The 24,294-nt window shown below is 40.9% G+C and overlaps 2 protein-coding genes across 7 annotated transcripts in view; both read left to right on the plus strand.

Annotated features, from left to right (window-relative positions):
* The window catches only part of cluha (CLUH binding protein of NUMT mRNA a), a 29,781-nt gene extending 26,463 nt beyond the window's left edge, over nt 1–3,318 (plus strand). For all 4 annotated transcript variants that reach the window (XM_086261475.1, XM_086261476.1, XM_086261477.1 and 1 more), the window contains exon 27: nt 106–3,318. In XM_086261475.1, the coding sequence (XP_086117601.1) occupies nt 106–232 (127 nt within the window). In that variant the 3' untranslated portion in view covers nt 233–3,318. The remainder of the gene's footprint in view (nt 1–105) is intronic.
* A 1,402-nt stretch (nt 3,319–4,720) lies between these two features.
* LOC147314509 (lissencephaly-1 homolog) overlaps nt 4,721–24,294 on the plus strand; it is a 35,315-nt gene continuing 15,741 nt past the window's right edge. Inside the window, exons 1-2 of one of the 3 annotated variants that reach the window (XM_086261482.1) lie at nt 4,721–4,910; nt 12,189–12,526. In XM_086261482.1, coding sequence (XP_086117608.1) covers nt 12,495–12,526 — 32 coding nt within the window. In that variant the 5' untranslated portion in view covers nt 4,721–4,910; nt 12,189–12,494. Of the gene's footprint in view, nt 4,911–5,083; nt 5,301–5,934; nt 6,041–12,188; nt 12,527–24,294 lie in introns of those variants that run through there. The other 2 variants (XM_086261483.1, XM_086261484.1) reach the window with 2 other exon arrangements.

A 24,294-nucleotide genomic window follows, 5' to 3' on the forward strand; every position in this document is an offset into this window, starting at 1 on the left:
TGTAGCTCTGGGAGCATGTCTGTGACATGAATGGGGATAATTATAGGCTCAGGATTTCTTCTATCTTAGGGAGTTGTGTGTTGATTTTTCTTCTCTTTTTTTCAGCCCAAAGGATCTGGAGAACCTGAAGGCAGAGGTGCAGAGGCGGCAGCAGCTGCAGGAGCTGGGAAAGAGCGAGGAGCCTGCTGAGGACCGCTCACTGGAATTGGAAGACAAAATTCCCATCGATTAATATTGAGTAGTGGCCAACACAGCTATTTTCTGCTATGGGAGAGAAAGACGGGCTGTGATGGATGAGTCACAAAGCCTGTGGACCCGAAAGCCGAGCAGTCTAAATCAACATAAATAAATGAGAAAAATATAAATAAATAAAAAAGAGGGAGGGGAGGGGTCAGGGTAGTCCAGACACAGACTGATGAACTGTAGGAGAAAGGAATACTGAGCAGGAATTTCCTACAAAGTAGGGATAGAGGGGAGGAGAAAGTACAAACCATGTAAAACCACAGTACCGTGCAATCTGAAAATCCCGAGAACCTGGTGATGAAGCCCTAGAGCGTGTTGGCTGTGTTAGAATTACGATGAATATGAAACGAGGGTTTCAGCCGGGGGCGGGAGACCAAGAATGACCATGACATTTTATACCAGAGCCTTATCCACTCTACCATAATCCCCCCCACACACAAGCCATTCTTCTTCTCAGCTCAAACTTTCCACAGCACTGTTGGCCCAGGACCATATTCTGCCCCCGTCATTGCCTAAAGAGCCTCGAAGATCCTCGGGCAAGTAGCCACCGGCTCGTGGTGGATCCTACCCTGTCCTTGAACTCAGGGGTACTTTCTATTGTGCACTAAGACCAGAAAAGACCAGTTACTAAATTTGCCATTTTTCAAGTGGGGCTTCTGAATGTAAACTTCCCTTGTTAGTGGCTCATTGAGCCGCCTTGCAGCGAGCACCCATCATTCACACGTGTCCTCAATAATGAACTAATTTGATCTGTCATTTGTACTTGAGACATCCCGGGAGGGTGCATGCTGTATCCTCTGGTTCCCGTTTCTCCAGCGCAGTCACAAATTAGCGAGCTCACAACTAATCATTTAGGTTGATTTTATTTTTATTTTTTTAATTTCTTTTTATGGATTATTTTTGTAAAAGTGCACAGGGGGGGGTAAGAAGGAATTTTATTGCCTGTTCATCATCAGTTAATTTAAAGCCATGTCTGTTTTATAGAAAATGTATAGAAATGGAAAAACGATGTATAAATCTCTATTAGACAAGTACTTGATTGATGTGTATGGGAAACAGATTTGAACAAAAAGAAAACGTCCACCTTAAGCAGTAGATTTATCTCTATATATATATATATATATATATGAGTTAGCTGTGTTCAAATATCTATTTTTGCACAGTGAAAGAATATGTGCATGTGTGTTTGTGTGTTTGACAGTGTGCGTCTTTGTGTAGTCTGACATCAAATCTGTTGGCCGGGGCTTTCCTCGCATAGTTTGAATAGAGGCTGAGAAAACATTGGCTTTCCAAATCTTTAATAATTCTGCACACGGTAAACTGGGTTCTTTTCTGGGCCCCAAAAATCCGCTGATATACTGAAATTGGTACTGAAATTAACCGCATCGCTTCTCGACATCGGCAGTGATGACAGACTTATCGTTGCTGGTTGTTTATTTTTATTTTTCTTCTCGTTATGTGATTTCTTTTCTTCATGTGTAACGGAGCCGAATCCCAGACAGGAGCGAGCAGTAAGCAGTTTTAGTTAACTTTCTTGTGCTGTGTGTCGACAGGTACACGGCGTCACCAAAATTAGGAGAGGGGGGCGTGGGGGGGAAAGGAAGGGCTGCCTCAGTGATGTACCAAAAAAGACTGATAAAGGCTTGTTTTTGCTGTAAACTTAATGTTTTCCCTCTCATGGAAAGATGTGAGTGATTAAAGCAATAGAGCGATGATGCATTTTTTTTAAAAAACATTTTTACTTGTTGGAAGTTTGCCTTCTTACTGTACTGGAAGAATGATGTATACAAAACGATGAAAGATGAGTTCTTCACACCAGGAGATGAGGTCACTACAGTGATTTCCAGATTGCTCCTGAACCAACAACAGCTGAGCATGTGCCTGTTCTCTATCCTGAATGGAAACCAGCAGGATGATGGCTTTAAAAAACAAAACAAAAGCTGACATAAGCCTTGTGATTATGTCTTCTGGTTTTCTTGTATTATTATTTTCTTCCCCACCTACTCTCCAAGTGGCATTCAGCAGTAATACAGACAGTGTCCATAAGGTGGCACTCTAACATTCTTCTGTATGTGAAGGACAAACGTTTGACCTACATGACAGGAAATGTCAAGGTGCAAGTTCAGATATACACATGCTGTATTTGATTTAGAAAAGTATGCTGATGGACTTTAGAAACATACATCTCTTCTAGCATAGCCAGATGTACTGGAAATGCATTAAACTGCATTACTGTAAACGTTACATGAGATTCTGATTAATTTTAAAATACCAATAAGTTTTTACATTTAGCAAGGATGTGACAACTTTAATTTTTAGCACATTTGTAGTTCTACCTGCTGTTAAACGTGTTGTAAAATGTTTGCAGCAGAACATTTAATGATCTGACGCTACGATAGTTTATGAAACTCCCTGAGAGACAGGAAAATGTCTACAGAGATGCTCTGCTGCCCTTTCAACACTTAGCTTTTTGCTTTAGTTGGAGACATCAGTCTGACTCTGCTGTAGGTTCTTTCCTGAATGCTGTAGATGTTTATTTGAGGTTATCTCCAGAAGAGGGGGGGGCAAAGTGTAATAATATAAAACTATGAAGTGTATTCATTCACACATATTTTGCAGAACTCTGCATTTTTTGTTTTACATTCAAATTGCAAAGCAGGTCATGAAGAATGAATGTTTACTTAAAGGACAAATACTCAAAGATTAAACACTGAACTTGCTCATATGGGCTCTGTGCAAAGTAGCTTTTTAAAGTTAAAAAGAGCTCATACTATCTTATAAAAAAAATAAGAGTGCTGTGAAAAGAAGAAAAAGGCAAATATCTATCCTAAAATATGCATTTCACTGCTCCTGGTCATACTGCAATACTGTCTTTGTGTGGCTGTTTGAGGGTTTTGTGTTCTCTCGCTGATGAAATCTCTTCTCCACAAAGACTTCTTAAGCCTAGTGTTTGAGTCTGCTTCCCCTGATGGTGTGTGGTATTTGTGTGTGTTGCTCTTTACAAAATCTAATTATTTTTTGGTCTGAGTATGCTTTTATATTAAAAATGGATTAAAATAAAACTAGTGAAAGATCTGTTCGGATTTTTTATCAACTTTTTTATATGTTTTTAATTTGTTTTATAACAAGTAGCCAGTGCAGATGTGAAAAAGTTTTCAAGGACTCGACGCAGTCCCATGGAAACACTAAGTACACCTAATGTATACATAGCTCTTTAGTGTGCTCACCCCAGTATTTCAATTAGGTTGAGGTCTGGACTTTGACTAGATCATTGCAACACCTTGATTCTTTTCTCTTGTTGCATGACACCAAGTGACGCTTCAGCTGTCATACAGATGGCCTCGCATTTGACTCTACAGACTACTTAGGTATTCAGAGAACTTCACGGCCAATTCAGTGACTGCAAGGTGCCCAGGTCCTGTAGCTCTGAAAAAAGCCCAAGTCATCAAACCACCACCGGCATGCTTGTTGAACTCATATGAGATGTTTGTGCTAAGTTGTGCTTGTCTTGTCTGTCCAAAGGACGTTCCCAAAGTTTTGTGGGTGTTCAGATGCAGCTTTGCAAAACTAAGGCATGTTGCCATCGTCTTTTTTAGAAAGAAGTCTTTCTTCTGGCAGCACAACACACACTTGTTCAGTCGTTTCTTAATTATGCACGAACTGCATTAACTTTCACATTTAACTTGCGAACTGTAGAATTTAGGCCCATAGAGTCTGAGCTGTAGGGTTCTTGATTTTTCTTTGAAGGCTCTAAGGTCTAACCTTGGAGTGAGTTTGCTGGGACCTCCACTACTGAGAAGATTTTGGCATTGTGTTAAAACACTACCAATACTTATGCCTTTATAGAGATGCTCAGTTAATCAAGTGCATTTGATTAGCAGCATCTGGCAGTGGCTACTTACTCCCGTTCATACGAAAGGAATACTCAATACTTAGCTTTGACAGAACTGCATGTATGGTCCTGTGGGGAAAAACCCTTTGTTGACTGTGTATCTGAGGAACATCAGTATCAGCTCTTGATCGGTATCGGTCTATTTGTAAATAACTGACAGCCATGTGTCTCAGCTGGTACAAAAGAGGAACTAATAACAACACCAAAAAGAAAAAAAATCAAATTTCAGCAGCTGCTGTCAGTCAAAGCAAAGGTTTTAAACATGGAACATATTTTCATACTCAGCAAGTTTTATAAGTAAAAAGATTATTTATAAAGCTTACTAAGATGGGGGGTAATAAAAAAGGAATTTACCTGAGAAATATCCTAGAATTGGCGTGTAAAGTACAAAAAATAATTAAATCACTAAATAAAAAAGTGCCCTTCTGTGAGTTTATTAAGTCTCTAAATCACTCATGACATTTAGGACAATTTCCTCTATTTAAAACATACTAATGAGAAGCCGCAATCTAAGAGTTAACAGGCAAATAAAATAACGACCAAGGGCGCGCGCGCTCCTGTGATGGCGTGAACGCGAATTCCAAGCGCGTACCCGGCCGAAGTCGAATGCGGTAGTGTACGAAAAAAAACAAGCGAGCGGAGCCGACAGGAGACAAGACGGCCACAGTTTACCTCCACATCATAAGACCAGGTTTTGGGAGCGGAAATTTCACGCCCTGCCGGGTCGTGTTGCCGTCGGAGACGTCTGAGGATACTCACGGCCAGTAACAATAGGGTAAGTCTGAGCAGTTTTCATTTATGAAGCCGGCGACGGTCGAAGGAATCCGTCGTTAGGTGGGGAAAATGACGATGTGGCTGCAGTCCGTGCACCTCCTTTCTGTGCCTCAAAATGGCGGATAGGCCGCTCTGGACTGGAGCAGCAGGTACCCTGTCAGTGGGAGTTTGTCCTTGTGTGCCGACAAACAGCACTTGAACACTGGCTGTCATTTAAGCCGTTATTATTTGCTGTTTTGGTTAAATGTACATACTTGAGCTGGAATACAAAGTGCGGTTTTGATTGAAGTTAAACGAGCGAGCTAACTTTCTGGAGCTAACTTGGCTAACATTAACTTTAGCTGAAGATAACCTGGAATAAGATAACGATAACGACTGGCGTTGTGGTCAGGTAAGCCGAAGTAGAGTAAGTTTGGAGAAGGTTTCAGTGATAAGGTATATCAGTGCCAATTGTGCTGCTTATGGAGTCCACCTTAAGTTAGTAATAAGTAATTAGCGTAGTTAAAGTGCAGTAACTGTGCCTGTCAACCTAGTCTCTTAACCCCTGCAGCATGCTTGAATGCATTTCCAAGTAGAGGGTTATCCTTGGAAATGTTAGGCCTGTGTCTCGTTTAAACACCTGACCGCCCGCACCGTGTGGTTCTGTTGTCGTTAACCGGCGGTGCAGCCCCGGCGTTAGCATTTGGAAGCGGTTGTGAGTGACGTTCAGGCGTCGTGTGGTTTATTGTGCAGATATTATTGTGTTTCGACTTCAGTCAGCCCAGTTGCTCCCGTGACCTGTCACCGGGTGCGTTTCTCCCCTCTCTGGTCGCTGTCACACTGCTTGATGGATGCTCGGCTGAGGCAGCTCACATCATTGCTGTCACACTCGTGGGCTGCTTCACGCCGTGTGTTGTTGGCACGGTGTTTGAAAATCAGGGTGGAGCACGCAGGAGGAGGCGACGTGTTTGCATGTGTGCCTCGCTGTTTTCTGTGTCTCGTTGTATGAATTCAGAGTCTAGTGAAAACGGGGATGAATGCTAGTCTTTGCTCTGGCTGTCTCATGGGGGAGAGTACGTTGTCGCTACTTAGCGCGAACCTTGTTTTCAGATCGGATAAACCATTAATTTGAGCTAGGATCAGCCACGCCTGGTAAGTGTCCTGTCCTGATCCTGTGGGATGTTGATATTTATTTTAGAAAACGGCATTCAACACGTCTTACACTCCATGCAGGTGTTTGCGATTGTGTTGTAGGTTGTGACAGACTTAAGAGGACTCTCAATTGCAGCCATTTTGAGGAGCAATGCAGTTTTTGACAGTAGCGGTTGTTGGGACCTGTCACTTGTAATACTATTATGATATGCACACACTTATGTTAAACACTGATGCCAAATGCTGCAAATTGCTTTGGTCTTGTTGTGGGTCAAAGTTGGCCTGCTATTTGCTTGATCCGTTTCTAAATCTGCACAGTCCACACGAAGTTTAGTAATAATTTATGCAGTTTTCTTTCAATGTCAGAAAATGTAGCTATACAGACTGTCCATGATGTCAAAATAGTTCAAAGTTCAACTTTTAGTTTAAGAACAGCAGCTTTGTATTTGTATAAAATATACTGTGTGCTGAGCTGATTTTTACTTGACAATGCTTTTTTTCTTTTTCTTTTCTCGTCTGTGCTGAGTTTTTATCAGCAGTTGATTTGAATAAGTACATCTCTGTAGCCAGGCCCCATTCAGTACTGTCAGCACTGGAAACACAGCAGCACCAATTGCGTTTCACTGCAATGGGAAGCTTTAGAAATTACTTTTAGTCCATCAGCAAAACTGCAAAGAGTCACTGATGTTATGGGGTTGTCATCTAATAGTTGTGGAAAATGTGAAGATTTTTGTGAGAAAGGAGCAAATTGTGCCCCCCCCCCCCCCCCTTTTTTTTTTTCTTTCTTCTTTTTCTGTCAGCAGAGAGTATTGAGACAGAGAGAGAGGCTGTTTGCCTTTGCTATAGTGGATGGCTTACAGTAGCATAGAGGTTCACCTCCCAGACAGCTTGCCCACTGCTAAGCTGACTGGTTATTAACCAATCTGCCAACAACAACTGCCAGCCATCCTACAAATGACTGTTTTCACACGTTGCCAGATATTCTGCTATACTTTACAGAAAGTATTTATGTTGTAGTGAGACTGTAAATAAGTTGTAGAGGCTGATGCTTTGATAGCAATCCACCATTTGTGTGATAGCCACCATAGTTGCTTGCAGAATTAACCTCTGCTCTATATTTATAGTCTTAATAATTTCAGCCAGTAGCTTGTTGGTGTGAGGTGAATTGCCTGGAGGGATTCATACATGGTTTATAACAAACCTCTTTGCTGTTGTATAAATGTAGCAGGCTAACCTGCCTCAATGGTGTTGCTCTCGCCTGCATGTCAAGCGTCTTATTGGCGTAACATTGATCTGTTGTCCTTTACAGCTTCCTCTCTGTTCAGTGTCTATCCCATTCTGTGGGTGTGGATGCTGGGGTGTGTGTGTGCTCTTCCAGAAGATAAAACAGCTGTTTGAGAGCAAGGAGTAGGTTTTTTTCTGTCTTGTGCACTACTTAAATATTTTTGTAGTCACGCATTTGAAGCCATCTGTAGAGATCATGCTTCTCCTAATGAAATCTCCTCTATTAATCTCAGGAGAACTCTGCTATCTTACTACCCATGTAATTTAATAGGTTTAAGTGACTGCTACCAACCCAGTTAACTAAGACAAGCACCTCGTGGGTTGTAGCGGCTGCATGTTGGGAGCCGAACCAGATGTTCCCCCAGTTGCAATATCAGTTAGTGGTAAAGGTCTTTAGATGGTCTCTGCCTGAGTGATTTATCAAGAACAGCCATTCACAGAAACTTAGCATTTGAGTGTTATTAGAGTGGAGAGGATATCTCCATTGTGTGTCATCAAGCTTGAGATTTCTTTAGTTATCTGATTTTGAAAAGCCTCTATTTAGTCTTGTCAGGAAGCAGTCATCTCCACAGCGTATTTCCTAATTTTATCACTTTGTATGTTAAATTAGCCAAAGTGTGTCGACATCTAAATTACTGCCTGTGTGATAAGCCTCTAATATGTGCACATTAGCCGTTAAATATATTATGTTTATTGCTCTGTTGAAACCCAAGTCTTGAAAACATCATATTATATCTGCTTCAGTAGCTAAATGTGTCAGCGTGTAAGTGTTCAGGTCATATGACAGCGTCGTTTTTGATTCTCTTTGCATGGTTATGAGATCTAAAATCACAGACCTGTTCAAAAGACTCCTATGCATAGGTGTACCTCCTCTTCAGTAAAGTAGTTTAGCCTGGTAGCCATTCTCCTTCTGTAATTCAGTGACTTTTGTCCCCCAGGTGTTGACCTGGATTTTTTATGTTTGGTCTGTGCTCTTGTATGATCAAGCTTTGCCAGCCTTCTCCAGCCAAACTTGACTGTTTCTGCTGTATTTTAACACTTCATTATTTCACATGATTCATAATAGTTCTTTTTGTTGTTATGTAAAAAATGCAGTCTGTGATGTTGTTCCCAGGGCATGTGAGGTGGAGTCTAAGAGTAAATGAAGGTGCTCCACATTCCAGCTGTTTGAGATGTTTGCCTTTTAAAAAAGAAAAGAAAAAAAATGCTGTGGTATTTTTGTTTCTCTCTTTTGTTTCTCTCTTTTTTAAAAAAAAGAATACATTTAAGGGGGCGGGGGGATGATGACGGCGACATAACGTCACAACCAGAGAGCTGTGAATCCAATGTAGCAGTGGGTTCGCGACCGTCAGCTTTGTCAGCATTGCTGCAATATTTTGTGACAAGTTACTAGAACACTATTTCACATGTGACTTTAGACTGTGGTATTTTTGTTTCTCTTCTCTGCATGCCATAGCAGCTTATTCCTTTGTTCAGACACCATGGGATGGGTAGTCAAAAATGTTTGTGCATACCTCGTCTTGTAATATTTGGCTGGCGGCATAAGGTTAAGTCATAGTGTTATGGTGACGTGTCAGGACTAGATATCTAATTAGTTTGGGGATTTGTCGTCGTCTACGTTGTTTTCTTTGAGTCTTTTTCTTTTCTTTTTTTTGTTGACATTTTTCCTCAGGTATTTTTAAACAATTGTTGCACATTTTAATTGTTTGGATTCAAATTATCAGTCAGGTGGCCCACTTTTTTTTTTTCAAGTGTGTAGAGACCAGCCTTGGGTTAGCTGCTTAAATGCAGCTTGTGCGCAAATGTTTGTCTGAGATAGATTTGTAGTCAAGACCGCCTAAACCAAGACCAAGACAATACCAAGACCAGAGGGTATCGAGACCAAGACAGGCCGAGTCAAGACAAAATCGAGACGAGACCAAGACCGAGACAAAAAAAGTCTTTAAACTGTAGCCAGATGCTGCTTCGTTTACGGGTGTCAGGCATATTTATGTGTTTTTGCGATGCACTCGCACAGCCCTCCTCACCGCTGTCTACTGTCACTCAATAACTGAGAGGACAGACGCGCGCTCCACTTGACTATCACGTCTCTCACCCTCTCTGTTTTTCACATAATGATATTATCCTATATCCTCGCATGTGATTGGCCGCAATATGGAGGGATTGGAGCATAGCTGAGCCACTGTGTGAGAGCTGAGCAGCGAAAGGAAATTAAGTGAGGAGCCGGCTTTCGCTCAATGGGAGTTGACTCTTCTGATTCACTACAAATCACTCTCTAAGCACGGCTCTTAGAGCTGATGCTTTTGCGCATGACACATTATCGAACGTTACGTTGTATATCATGGATACTGTTGACTCCAAATCTCCCGACCACTATGTCGATCTGAGACAGCAAGACCGAGACAGCAAGACAAGACTGAGGGATCCAAGACCAAAGTCTTTCGAGACCAAGACCACGTAAAAGTCTCTAGACATCCAACTCTAGTCTGAGAGGTCTCAGAGGTAACAGCCAAGAGGCAAACTCTGGAGCTAAAAAATGAAGCAGAAGCAAAAGTGCAATAAACTGCAGTGCTTCTAATGGCCACTTGAAGCTACCTCCAGAAGAGAGTTAAGCACACGCATGTTAAAACACCCAACTTAACAGCTTTAAAAAGCATTTTTGCAGCCTGGTTCAAAAATGAGTTTGTCCTCTGTTGACAGTTTACCCTTGATAACTCTGAGTGGGGTAATTTTCTACTGTAACTCCTCTACCAAGGTAGTTATTTAGGAGACTTTTGGAGCATTTTAATGGATTATTTGAGTAACTTTATGGTCTGAGGTGTGATGCAGACTGTTCTGGAAGTGCATTTTACTTATGGTGAGTGAATTTTAGTATTTTGTTTTAGTCCATTATTTTAGTACCAATTTGTGTGTCTGAGCTAATGAATGTAGCTGGCTAGAATAACTGGAGGGCCCCCAATATTTTATTTATTTATTTTTATTAATGAGTAAAAACCCTGATTGGGAAGAATTCATTTCATTTGACTGCTGTTGTTGCATTCTTAACCACAAAAGATGCAGAGTATGTACAGTACACATTGTTCATTTAGTATGTATGAATTGGTCTCCTAACATCAGATAATCTGTTGGGACTCGTAAGCAAATTGAACACATCTCCCAGTCAGCATCATTAATGTAAAGGGCTCTGTCGTTGTACAGTTCCTGGTCCTGCACAAAGACAAGACAATCACTGGGAGGAAGACGCATTACCATTATTGACTGCCTTTGAGCAGATTTATAGATGCACCCCTGGCTGCGGCTCATACCCCTCCCTTTCCATCGAGGCACAACATTTTGTGCTGAGCCAATTAGCCTGATTGTGCTATTGTGCAAACATTTTTGCTCGATGCTGAAGCCGCAAATGAGTTTTTCAGAGAAGGGAGTCCTACACGTTAATGGATACACACAGCGATGAGACCTGCCAGCAATGCAGAGAGACGTATCAATATGTGGCAGATGACCTGATTTTCACACACAATGGCAGTTGTGAAGGTTGATGCATTTGGTGCCTTTTTTGTGTGGTAGTTATTTTTTTATATGGAGGGAGTGAGGGAGACATTTTTAGCTTCAGTGCCTGCTCGTTAGAATATTTTTGCTGCGCTCTGATAGTGTTTTTGGGCAGCAGCCAGCACGCCGTAAGGCACACACAGTCAGGGGTAAGTAGACATTTGGACTGCTGTCAGGTGGTGACATCAAGGTCCAGAGGTTAGCTGCTGGTCACGTTAGGCTGTGTACTGTTAATCAGTTTCTCTACAACATGAATAAATGAACAAGCAAGCAATACAAAGTAGTACTTTAACAGGTTGGTCAGTCCTTCATCTGACCAACCAGAATTATTTAGCTTTTCTCCTTTTTTCTGCAAACAGAAACACAGTGCATAGGAGGACTCTTTTCCTTGTGGGAATGCAGCTCCTGCATCTAAAATCAGCAATGTGATTTTTTTTTTTTTTTTTTTTTTTTTTTTCTCTTCATTGTAGCTTCCTGGGGTGTTTCTATTCCTCATCACTTCTGTAGCCAAATAACGGTTTCTTTTACTGCCTGTTTCCCAAGCAGCAAATCTCATGTCTACTTTACATTGTTTCCTGTGTCTGGAAGTCTGCCTTGCTGTAATTTTGTCAGCTTTTTGCAGGTGTTGAAGTAATTTGGCTTAGTTTGTACCTTTTGTTTAGTGCTCTGGCAGAGATTTACTGAGGCTAGTCCCAGTAGATTAAGAGGCTTACTCTGTTGGGTACCTGGTTTGTTAAAGTGCTTTTTCAAGACAATGATGCAGTATAGAAATAGTCTTCATCGTGACATTCTTAACATTTCATTGACATTTATTATTCCTGAAATAAATACTCTAACCCTGACAATAAATTTATTTTCCCACTACCACTGATGGATTTTTTTTTTTTTTAAAGCATGCCATCAGCCAAGTCAGCTCCTGAGGTGATATCATAACGAGATGATGGGGACAGGAGAGTTTGAGCACAGCCGTTACTCATACTCTCTCTGCCATGTCCTGTTTTTCTTTTCTGTTGGCAACCTGGGAGGAGAATGTGGGTCAGCTCTTGTATGTCAACGGAGAGGCATTCGCTTCAAGAGCAGACAAGAGTTGTGCCATGACGGATTGTGCAGAGAGATAACAGAAGTGGATGAAAATATTTAAAAGTAAACAAATAAAAAAATCGAATGAATGAGCAGTTTATACAATGATTTTTTTGCTTTATTGTTCAGTTTTTTCCATCATCGCTGACAGTGTCTTTGCTAAACTGGTGCAGAACACTCTACATGTTATCTGTCATGCATACCTAATGCTGACTTTCTCTTTTTCTCTCCCCTGCAGATGCAGCATACACTCAGCTGGTGACTGGTCTGCAGGCTCTCCATTTCTTCTCCCCGGAGTCAGCCAGCTTTCGGGGGGCAGATTCCTGCGACCCTCTTCTCTTAATCTGAGTCTCAGTCTGGGCAAAACTAACCTGTCATTGGAGTACACCACCTGACCTAATCTGTGTTGCTTGGATCAGCACAGCTCATCTCCTGACCGAGGAGAGCGCAGCGGCTGCACAGGAATCACCTTCTTCTTTTTTTTCTTTCTTTTTTTTTTTTTTAAATAAATAAAATCCGGCTCCGCCCACACTGCCCCGTCACGATGGTGCTGTCACAACGTCAGAGAGATGAACTGTAAGTTTCCAGAACAGCTTTCAGATTTGAAACTTACGGATTTCCGCGCTATGGTTTGTTTGTTGCCATTATGTGATCAGACGCGTTTCATACTCATGTGGCTCTTACTACAGAGCAGGATGTGGTGCTTAGGATTTTCAGGGCAGGTTACCATTTCCATTGGTAACTTGCGCTGCAGACCTAACAAGCTCATGCAGAATCCAGATAAGAAAAAGATATCCTGGGTATGCTGAAATTGCTTTGTAGTCTGCGCTCTTGAACAGCTGCCCAGTACGACCACAACCTGCTCATATTTCGGTGCAGTGATTGCATTTAGCAAAGGGGTTATGGCAGCTCTTTATTCTGATACCTAATCACATGAGTGCAAGTTATAATGCCAAATACCCCGACAAATGGTGTTGGTGTGAGCTGGCTACATTTGAGCTTCATTCGTTCACCTGTCCCAAAGCAAAAGACACTGATATTTTTAAAATGGTTAAAAAAACAAAAAAGCCTGAGACAAATGTCCTTTGTTGTGGTTGTAGACTGTTTACTTCCAGGGAAGGATGTGTATTGACTACAGGATTCAGTTTAAATGGTTAAATTTAGTAAATGTTTCTCCCCTCGGTAACCTGTCAAGATTAATCAATAAATGGTTAAAGGTTTCTAAGCTCCCCTGAGGCCTGAAGCACAAATTTATTGATCGACCACCTCTGCTGCCTACCCCTGCCCGATGTGACCTTAGAAAAGCTTAGACTGCCACCTTTGGCCCACAGTACATACACGGAGATCCAAAGAGTTTGTATATTTGCGTTCTGCTCGCTGTGAGAAGTGATTCCACAGAGAAATCATGCACCCAACATAGCGTCATTGGCAGCGATGTGGCACACAGACAAAGACATGTCTGCTCATGTGCTGAGTAGAATATAGGGAGATGGGAAGAGTGAGAGGAGCTGCAGTCTGGGCTTGGTAATTAGCACCTCAGGCAGGGATAAAATGTTAAGGCATCTCAGTGTGAGATGGAAGGTCATGAGCAGGCGTTGAGATCATCTTCCTGAGCTTTAGTTGTGGAAAAAATATCCATATCTGTGCAAGTCAGGAGTGTCTAACTTGCTTTATTGCGCCAAGTGATAGAACCCATTGTAAAATAATATATGATAGAATAGGGCTGTGCGACATGACCAAAATCTCATATCCCGATACAAGACGTCTATTGTCCCGATAACGATATAAATCACAAAAATGTAACCTGACCTGTACCTGGAGTCGAGTGTTTTAACAGATGCATGAAACTATACATTTTTAGACATAAGTTGTAACGGCCGCCATTTTCTTTGAGTATTTATTACACAGCGTGCTGCGGGGAAAAGCCTGTTCTAACGTTTGAGTCTAAGGTTTATTTTTTAGCACCTGACGGCTCTTTTTTGCTTCTCATCCGTAAATACTCTGCATACTCTTTCATGTGATTCAGTTTATTTTGAAAAGTCAACAGGATCTTGAGCTTTATTGTGAAAGGTTTATGTGGAAAAATAAACAAACGGGTGGTTTTACGATGGTTTTACCGTGGTTGTTGCTAACGACAACGCATAAAAACAGGCACTTGCCCGTCCGTAGTGTGGTTATATTAAATATAAGAGAAAGAGAGAACTTTAAGAAATGAATATAGCCACCACAGTGACCATCAAAACGATGAAAAAATATTGCCGTAAACAGTTTATTTTGCGACACCACGAAACAAAAGATAGCGTAAAATGAAAAGATAGACGTTTTTATATCGTCATCCGATATATATCGTTAGATCAAACAGCCCTATGATAGAACACCATCCACTCAATATTTTTCTCTTAAAGAGTAAATGGGCACATTCTGAAAATTTCCCCTCAGCCATAACCAAGATTTTATAAAAATCATAAATTGTAGGGCCTACCAGAAACACTAGGCCAAACTGGACCCTTTGGCAGGCTAGTTCTAGCTTCCAAGTTACATCTTTGGTGATGGAATTACTATGTTAGAGCCACAGATTTTCCTTTGTCTTTCAATGAGGTGAAGACCTTGTTGATGGCCTGGTTTGTTTTGGGTGTTTGTTTGTTTTGTTTATGTTTGTTTTTTTGTTTTTTTTTTCTTCTTTTCTAACCGCCATCTTGCACTGTCATTGAAAAAATGCCTCACTGCATGTGACAAGGCTCTCAGCATTCCTCAGTCTTTCTCTGTGATTAGTGCTGTGGGAGGGGTCCGTTGGTATGGAGAGCTCCATTGGAATGCTAATCTTTCGTGCTATTTGCTATTCAAATTAAGCTGGCAGGACCCCCCCCCCCCCCCCCAACCAAAACAAAACAAAAATCCCTCTTTCTTTTTTTCCCCCTTTCTCTCTGTTGCACAAGTTTCTACCCCCAGTGGTATACAGGAAACCGTTGAGGGACCCCCTGAGTCTCATTCAAGCATCAACGAATCACATTTGTTAGTGATGTTGCTTGGCTCAGATAGTGCTCTCAGGCAGTGCCCTTAAGATGTCATTTCCCAGCTGACTTTCTCATTTTGCGAAGCCTGCTTGGAAACCAAATGTCCTGTTTTGAATCCAAACAAGGCGGTAATGGGAACAGTGACCGGCTGATTGTCTGCTCTTCACACTAATTTTTCATTGGGCCCCCTCCTTTCTTTGCCACAGCCCTGTTTAGCATTAGGCACCAACCCAATAAATTTAGTTCCCATAGCATTCAAGCATCTTCTTCCCTCTTTTTCACGGTTGAACTGTTAAAAGTAACCAATCGACTGGGGGGCAGTAAAAGCGCAGCTTTACAGTCTGTTTTCTTGAAGAAATATTTTTGCACATTATTCCTCTTTTTTTTAAGAGGAATAATCTTTGTCAGCACCATAGTCAGATGCCGTGATTGCGCAGCATCTTCACAACTTATTTTCTTTGTCTTTTCTTTTTTTTTTTCCTTTTTTTTTTTTTTTGCTGCCACTGAAAAGCCCGTTTGTGTTCCTTTCCAGGGTCAGGAGACTTATCCCCAGCAGCGTGTAGCAAAAATAGATACAGAACACAAACTATCTGCTCCCCTGAAAGACCTCGGAGGCACTTATGTGCAAATGGGCCTTTGCTTTTGAACTCTTTTCTTTATTAAAAAAAAAAAAAAAAAACAACTCCATGTCTTGGGCAACAAGATGGTGCATGTGATTTTATTTTTTGTTCTTTTTCCACCATGCCCTTGTCTATAAATGTGGTGACATAACAGATGAAATTCAAAGATATGGAGATAACCGCCACAGGCAGTCAGAACTGTGGTATAAAGAGTTCACCGTGGCTCAGTTTGATCATTAACAGGACTTAGATCATGTTTACCTGTCAAGATACTAGTCCTCTAAGTCCCAGTGTTCACCCTCATTCAAATAAACTCAGTTATCCAATGACTCCTGCTTGTGTTTTGGCTTCACTTTGAAAAGCTGAACCACGGACAAAAAAAATATATAGTAGTTTGGATATAATGTAAATGTTCAGCAGCAAGTCTGCTGCTTTTCTGTAATAAAGACAAGGAATTATGAAAGCACATTGCTTTGTTAGATTATGGAAAGCTTTTAAAATGATCTGCTGTTGTAGTGATTTTTAAAAATGGCTCATTTGAGAGTAAAACTTTTTGATAAAACATGGTCTTTATTTTGTAGACTGTGGTAAATGGACTGGTTCTTATACAGCGATTTTTTTCCATTCTACTTATGCATAGCCAAAAATATTTATCACGATATATATTTTAAAATTTCCGATAACTATATAACTGATGATATAATTGACACAAGACAAAATACTTTACAACTCCACAACTTTATTAGTGCAAAAGAACCCCATCAGTGTATTTTTAACTTAAACAAGCAGCTGTTTTTTTATGTGGGTTAAAGCTATACAAAATTTTAACAGTGGAAATGCAAATTCCTTGCTGACAGTTTAACCAAAAGGCATTTCCAGTGGAAATGGGCCGACATCTCCTGAGCATAACCATGTATAATATCCACAAAACTTAAAAAGTGGTTATACACACACAATACGGTAATATTATGTTGAAGCACAGTACGTATTACTTCGCGAGGCTCCTGACTACAGTAGCTGTAATGCTCCGGCAATCCATCATGCGGTACGGGTTTGTAGCTTAGTCGTACTAAAACATTTTTTGACAGATTTTTGAGCACCGTGTACCACATAAAATCGGTTTGAGGTCAGTAAGCACAACCAGAATTCATACATAAGGTGCACCGGATTATAAGGGGCACTGTCGATTTTTCAGAAAATTAAAGGATTTTAAGTACACCTTATTTTCCAAAAAACACTGTAATAATGACGGCCCGCTAGCATGCACTACCACAAATTGTGCTTTCATGTGTATCTGACGGACAAAAACCAAACCAGTTCAACATCACTGAAGTTGCACCATTTTTACAAACCAATTCTGGTTCATCTGTTTTATTTAACGATCCGCTTTCGCCCTTCTCATTCTCTGCCACCGCCATGCTTTTTCCGCCATGTGCGTATGAAAACAAAGGCACTGCGCATGCACGTTTTACCCATATTCTATTGCGATATTCCCTTTTCTTATCATTGCCTTTTTTCATATAACATGTTTCATTCACCTGTCATTCAAGCACTTTTTTTTCTACATGTAAGCACTTTCTAACATTCACACACATCACGAATGACCACACAGCAGTTAACACATAATGCACCAACACAATCAATGACATCAGCCAGTTATGTAGGTGATGTCATAGGCCTTTCAAAGATTCCCTGCTGAAGATGTGCATGACTAGTCCAGTTGATATTGCTGCCCTTGCTAGTTGTCACCAATGTTTCAGTGTGTTGTCACTTTTTGATTAATCAGTCTGATCTGTATCCTGTTGTTTAATTGTTGAGTAATTTAGTTTCCAGAAACATTCCTGCTTGGCAACTAATTTACTAGGCAGGTAAGGTGATAGGGTTCACGGCAGGTTACCTTTTTACCTTCTGATATCCACCACTGTGCTTGTCATGTCTGGTTTGGTGACAGTCAAAATGCACAGTATGCGTTTCAGATGGAGCCTCGCAAACCAATGGGCAACATCACATGACTACGAATAATTTAGAGGGTGCATATTTAAACATAGCTGTGCAAGCTAAACGAGAGGTTCAGATTGATTGCGTGTCGCTTAAATCAGTTAGCCTTTGCACTTTTTGTCAGTTTTAAGTGTTACTGTACAGATTTGTGGCTTATAAGTCAAAGGTCCTTCCTTTTTCATTAATTGAACTTATTGCATTCGTTCTCCCCAAGTTGGGTCCAGAGAAGTTGTATTTTGCTAGTAGATAAGTGTTGAGCATGACAGATATTTATTTATTTATTTATTTATTTTTCTCTTTCTTCCTCTCCCCTCCATGGTGGTGGTAGTAGTGAGCAGGAGGTTCTCCAGCCTCTCTTTTGGTTCTCAGGGAACTGAACACAGTTTGGTGCACGGGTGTGTCAATCAGATTTTTGCGCTGGCATGACAGCACTCCTTGTTTTGTGGACCATCATCTCTTATCAATTAAGCTAGTTAAGACAGTTTCAGTTGGTTGAAACCTCGATCGGTTGCTCATTGGAGTTTCCAGTGGTTTAGTTTACCTAGACTTTTACTGTCGAGAGTCAGCATTAATTTTCTTTATAGTCCCTCCCTGGTTTCCTCATTACTTGTATTTCATTTCAGCCAGACCTTTCTCAGTGCGTTTTCATAATGCATCATATTTATTAGTAGTATAATAATTATTCAAATCCAAGGTACATTCCTAAGTAAGACAGATTTGTGGCTCAAGACCTCTACCACCAGAATTCTCCCATAGATTTAAATGGAGGGCTCTCTAAGTGCCATGTGTGTCTCTGTCACCTATGTTGTGTCTGGCTTTATTCTGTGTTTATCCAAGGATGAATTATGCACAGCCTCACTGGATTAAAGAAAGTTTGACTTTGGCTTCAGCTCAGTCAACAAAACTCCATCGCTGTTTGACAGAAAATGTGTATATGCCACACCCATTATAGAAGAAAAAAAAAACCCTGCTTTTGTTTTCTTATTTTAACATAGACACCTGGTTTCCACACCCATGCTGCTTTTGATCTTAAAAGCCATCTGCTTCTACACACCCACAGAAACGCACAAAGGAAAGTCAATGTCTAAAGTCGACATTTACTTAAAATAAATAGATAAATATAGAATGATGTTAGAACCTTCTTCTTTTCTGAATTCCAGTATAGTGGGGTTTTTCTCCTTGGATTTTTCTCATGGCTTAAATGATAATCCCCACAAAAAAACCATTCCCCTACCTGTTTCACACTCACGCTGACTGCATTGTGATCATCATCCTTCTCAGAGGCTTTGTGATGACAAAGATGGAAATCTGTCAAGGGGTATTTCTGCCTTTGGGGGCTTTTCTCTGGGGTTTCCCTGACTTTCAGAGGCCTTACCATTTTAGGTTTGGGGAGGATGGATTATTATTTTAAAGAAATTGTAAGTACTAATAGTAGTAGTTGTGTTGAATCATGTTTTTTCAGCTACTGTCTTCATTGTAGTTATGAAACAAAGCTCAAAGCCCTTATTGGCTTTTTTGGGGTTTTTCACTTGCGTTTGATCCCTTGACGTATATACGTTGTGCTGTTGCCCCACAGTCACACCCAGCAGAGCAGTGTTCCCAACACTGGTCCTTTCTTTGAAATGGTTACCCCTGTCTGTGTGTTGAAGGAAAAAGTAGACCTTTACAGAGCAGAATGAGGTATAGCCAAACAGTCTTTAATATAGTGTTCAAGTTAGTGTGAATCGAATATAAGTATTAAAGGCAACATGGAAGGTGATAAACTAAATCACTTTTGGGAGCACATTTCATGCATGTGCATACATCTTCATGTGCAAGTTGTTTATCTTTGCATCTGCATGTCGGTGTTACTGGTATTTGCTCACTGCAGACTTGGAGAGGGGGGAGTTTACCCGATTGGAGTGTTTTCTCTTCTTTGTTTGACCTTTTTATCCTCTTTAAAGTTGAAGCCATTAATATGTTGTATATAGGCTCTATATTTATATATGTGCTTGTTGTTTTTATGTTGATAGATAGATGTCTTATTGTGTTTACTTGGTTTAAAACAAAAACCCTTAGGTGGTCTGAAAAGCTTTCTATGACAGACAAAGCCCTGCTTCTGGAAAAACAAGGGTGGTGATTGCCTGAAGGTGCCAACCAAAGCCCAGAGCTCTTTATCAGTCAAGTAAGAGGAATAGAGCGATTTTCATAGAGCTAGATTTAGCTGGGAAGTTATGCAATCTTGTTATTTATTTATTTAGTTAAAGTTCTCACTGAGAAGTTATCACCTCATTTAATATTAAAGGCAAATTTAGACCACTGCTGCAATTCTGTTTCATGTTGCTAATTGCCCGCAGCCTTATTGTTTAATATAAACACTAATCATAAAAAACAGGGCAGTGCTGTGTGGTGATGCAACCAATGTCTTTGCTGTTTGCACAGTGATCATCATCAGACAAACCAACCACTGACACAGCCTCTTTCACCTTTAGTAGCAGTCAGAATGCCAGAAAAAGTCCAGTTGAGATGCAGCGTTAGTTGAGATGCACATAGCAAAGAGCTGTGCTGTCTTTTGAAGAACATAACATTGCAATATGAAATCCAGGGTAAAGTGAATTTTGAATATGCTAAGATATTTGTCAGAGTGTAGACCTGAGCTGTGGTCTGTTAAATATTTATCAGGAGTCTTGAAATGCAAACTGGCCCGTAGACAGAAATGGAAATATTCCTTTGTGAGGGTTTTTTGTGGTTATACAGCAGGGGGGCAACATCCTGTTCAACCAGCTGTAGCTAATGGAGCTGCTGTGTAGTGTGTGGTGCATTGTAGGTTAAATGTATTCTAATCTGTGCCTTAACAAGAGGGTGTTTGTTGGCTGATTAATTTCTATGCTCTGCTGTAATCACTGGGCATGTCAATAAATTAAATGATAGCCACACATTTATATATGACGTGCTTTATGGAGTGTTGCGTTCAGTTTTTCATACTAAACTAGTTAATAATCTAAAGAACATTAGTCTGATCTGAAAAATCAGGAGCCAGAATTAACAACAGAACTTTGCTAAGCTACAAACCCGCACCGCTTGATGGATTGTCGGAGCATTACGGCTATCGTAGGCGGAGCCTTGCGGAGTAATACGTACTGTGCTTCAACATAATATTACCGTATTGTGTGTAAAACCTCTTTTTAAGTTTTGTGGATATTATACATGGTTATGCTCAGGAGATGTCGGCCCATTTCCACTGGAAATGCCTTTTGGTTAAACTGTCAGCAAGGAATTTGCATTTCCACTGTTAAATTTGTGTATAGCTTTAATGCACATAAAAAAAACAGCTGCTTGTTTAAGTGAAAATACACTGATGGTTTTTTTTTTGGGGGGGTTTTTTTGCACTAATAAAGTTGTGGAGTTGTAAAGTATTTTGTCTCGTGTCAATTATATCATCAGTTATATCATTATTGCAAATTTTAAAATATATATTGTGATAAATATTTTTGGCCATATTGCCCTGCCCTACTTTACAGTCATATTGCTTTCTCCTTTTCCTGCACATTCACATCATGTGTAGCGCTAATGGGTATAATAAAAGCTTCCCAACCAGCATTGCACTTTACCAACAACCTTGATATAATGTCTCAAGTGAAGCTAAGCAAGTGAGGAGACTTTAGTCACGTTGTGTAATTTGACTACTGTTTGCAGTCAAGTGAAAAGCTAGCAAACAAAGAAAAGTTGTTTGTCTAGAGGAGCTGGGAAATACCCCCAAACTGCTCTTTCTTTCCTGTTGGTTTGTTATTGTTTTGGCTGTCCTGCTAACGTCCAGCGTACTGCATGGCGAAGTTAATGTTGGGCTCATAGACCAGCATTTTTCATTTAAAACCTGAGCGACAATCTTTCTGTGCAGTATTATTTAGTTAGTATGCTGACAGCGGTGTTATAAATCTTTAATAAAAATATTAAATGAGAGCAATAAATATTGGGTAATTGAACAATCTGCTTTATTTGTTTGATTTAGTTTAGCTTCAGGGGAGGCTGTGTTCGTGCTTCTCATTTCTAAAAGGAAGCAAAAGTGGAGTGGGAACTGCGAGGAAGTGATGTCACTGGCAGACGAGCTGGATGCCTGACTCCCTCTCTTCTCAGAAGGATGAGGTCATGCATCTCTTCCTCCTCTCATCCCTGTTTTTCTTCTCTGCATCACAGGCTTTTCTTCTGGGACCATCAAGCGTTTGTAGCGCCTAAGAAAGCGTAGAGGTCTGATGAAGCATGCTAGTATTATAACCCACGTGAGGCTTGCGTAGGCTTTTGCTTAATGACACTAGATTGCTAACACTTGTAAGCAGATGCTGGTGTGAGAGTTTCTGAATAGTTTGAGTGATTAATCTCGTATTTCATCCCCTGATGTCATCACGGAGATCTCACTGAAGCAGGGACTTCCAGTGCAGGCTTTCAGGCCATCTATTGTTCTTGTTCCTCACTTCTCTCTGGCCTGGCTGGCCACGTTACTCGCCCTGCCCTCTTTCTCACTGTCTCCTTATCGAGTCATCTAGCTGTGGGCTGCTTGTAACCATGGAAACTCTGTTCTCCTTCTGTTGATATTTGTACACCTCCCCATTTTTTTTTCTCTCTCCCCCATTCTCTTTTCATCACAGTCATGAGGATTATAGATGGTTAAAGACTCGTTTTGTTTTGTTTCTTTTTTTTCTTTTTTTTTAATTTGGCACATCCAGTGTGAAGTGGCAGCCGTCAGCTCTGCATCCCCTATGTCAATGACTGATTTGAGCAGTGTGGCTCTCTGACCACTTCTGATTGTGTGGGTGTGTGTGTGGGTGTGTGGGTGTGTGTGTCATCCCTCCCTTTGTTCATTCGTCTGGCTGTGTAGCTGTTTGTTCTTAGTTATTTGTCATTCTTTTTTTTCTTTTTTTTCCGAGATATCCTGCTCCAATATTGATCATGATCATTTAACACAATAAATTAATATTTTAAATATTGTGTGTTTGTAAAACTTTAAAGAATAATCTGAAACTGAAGTGTTTGTTAACAGCTAAATTGATTTCACTAGTCTTGCTGACGAAAGTCTGTATTTCCATTATTTTCGTCTTAAGATCAACTAATGTAGCTGCACCCTTTTGGAAAGTGTGATGCTTTGCTATAAATGCAGGAGACCTAATTCCTTTAGACCCACTCACTCCACTCTACAAAGGTCTGAATGAGAGCACCATTGCTAAAGACAAAAGTCTTTTCATAATTGCCAGAGATTTGTGTGGAACGTCAAATGCACAGTCCTGCTCCACCAGATGGTTTACATATAAATAAGTGACCTTCTGCACCTTCTTGTGGTGCGATAGAGATCATGGATACATCAATCACCATATCAAAGGCATCCTCTGTGCCTCAGCTCCTTCTCCTCCTCACCTGCTTATATACTCAAGACTTTGTGCTTCCCCCCTCCCTTTGGTTGTCTTCTAGGCTTTGAACAGGCTGTCAGAGGAGTAGATAACCTCCTGCTAACCTTGAGCCTTAATAAGGTCTGGGCCTGTTGTCACAAGGATTCTGGTGGGCAGAGAGAAGCGGGTTTCTGTGCTCAACCCTGACCGAGAGGGTGCAGGGGGCACAGGCTGGGCTGACAGATTGTACCCCCCCACACCCCCGTCACATTGGCACCTCAAAGCAGCGCCTGCCTGACAGCTTGTCTGGCATCTCCTGGCATAAATGGTGTCCAAGGGAGCAGGAGGACCCAGAAAATATTGTATATAAGTTTAAAGAAATTTGCATTTCTTTTTAAGGCGGTTCAGTTTTATATTGGTCTTTGTTTGGTTTGGTAGGTAGGTGATATAAGACTGAAGGTGGAGCTGGAAAAGGTTTAAGAAAACACAAATCCAAATTGACCCTGAAGAAAGGTCTCTCTCCCCCCCCCCCCCCCCCCCCCCCAAAATCTTAGAAAGCACATTTAGTGATTTCAGTGTTTGAAAGGTGCTAAATAAATAAACTTGCCTTGCCACTTGCCTGATCATGAGCTTTGCGCTTTTTTTTTGTTGCTCATTGAGTTTAGGTGGGCAATTCAGTTAATATAAATATAACATATGCTATTAATGAAAAAATACTTGAAAAAATTGTAGCAATAGAAGCTGATCAGTTCTTCTAATTTATGCTTGCAAAGTCAAACTTTAAATGGACAGGCTTATTGAACACAGTATAATGGAAATTTGTGTCTTTAGAATTTGAGGTCTAGCAGTGATGGTTTCTAGATGCATTCATAGATGTGGTGGGACACATTGCTGTTCTATCCTGAGATCATCGGGGGTTTCTGGTCTCCCCTTGCTAAGGTGACCCAGCCAGGATTAATCAGGCCCAGACTTGTTTCCCAGCAGCATTGACCCGCCATTGGACCTTTTGATTCAAATTCACCTGGGGGCCCTTTGTACAGATTTGATGGCCTTCACCTTTGCAGCACCTCTGATGCCAAAAAAGGTCTAGGTCTTACAAAGGGAGCAGGCAGCTAAACATCAGCATCCCACTTCTATGGGCTCACAGTACATTCTCCAGCCGCTCCTCCGGCACTGATTTGTCAGTTCTCAGTACTTCAGCCATATGCATTCGTTTGCTTTTTCCATGCAATATTCTTGGGAAACTGTGAGGCTAAATAGAAGGACCTGCTTGGAAGAAGCTTGTGTGTGTAAAACACCTGGCCTCAAGAAGGTTGGTGTCACATGGTCTGGGAACTTCAGCTGCTTGCTCAAAA

Source organism: Aulonocara sp. 'chitande type north' Nkhata Bay, linkage group LG14, assembly GCF_057382095.1.
Source record: "Aulonocara sp. 'chitande type north' Nkhata Bay isolate Kocher_YH1m ecotype deep benthic linkage group LG14, A_spYH_male_GT1.1, whole genome shotgun sequence".
Taxonomy (NCBI): Eukaryota; Metazoa; Chordata; class Actinopteri; order Cichliformes; family Cichlidae; genus Aulonocara; species Aulonocara sp. 'chitande type north' Nkhata Bay.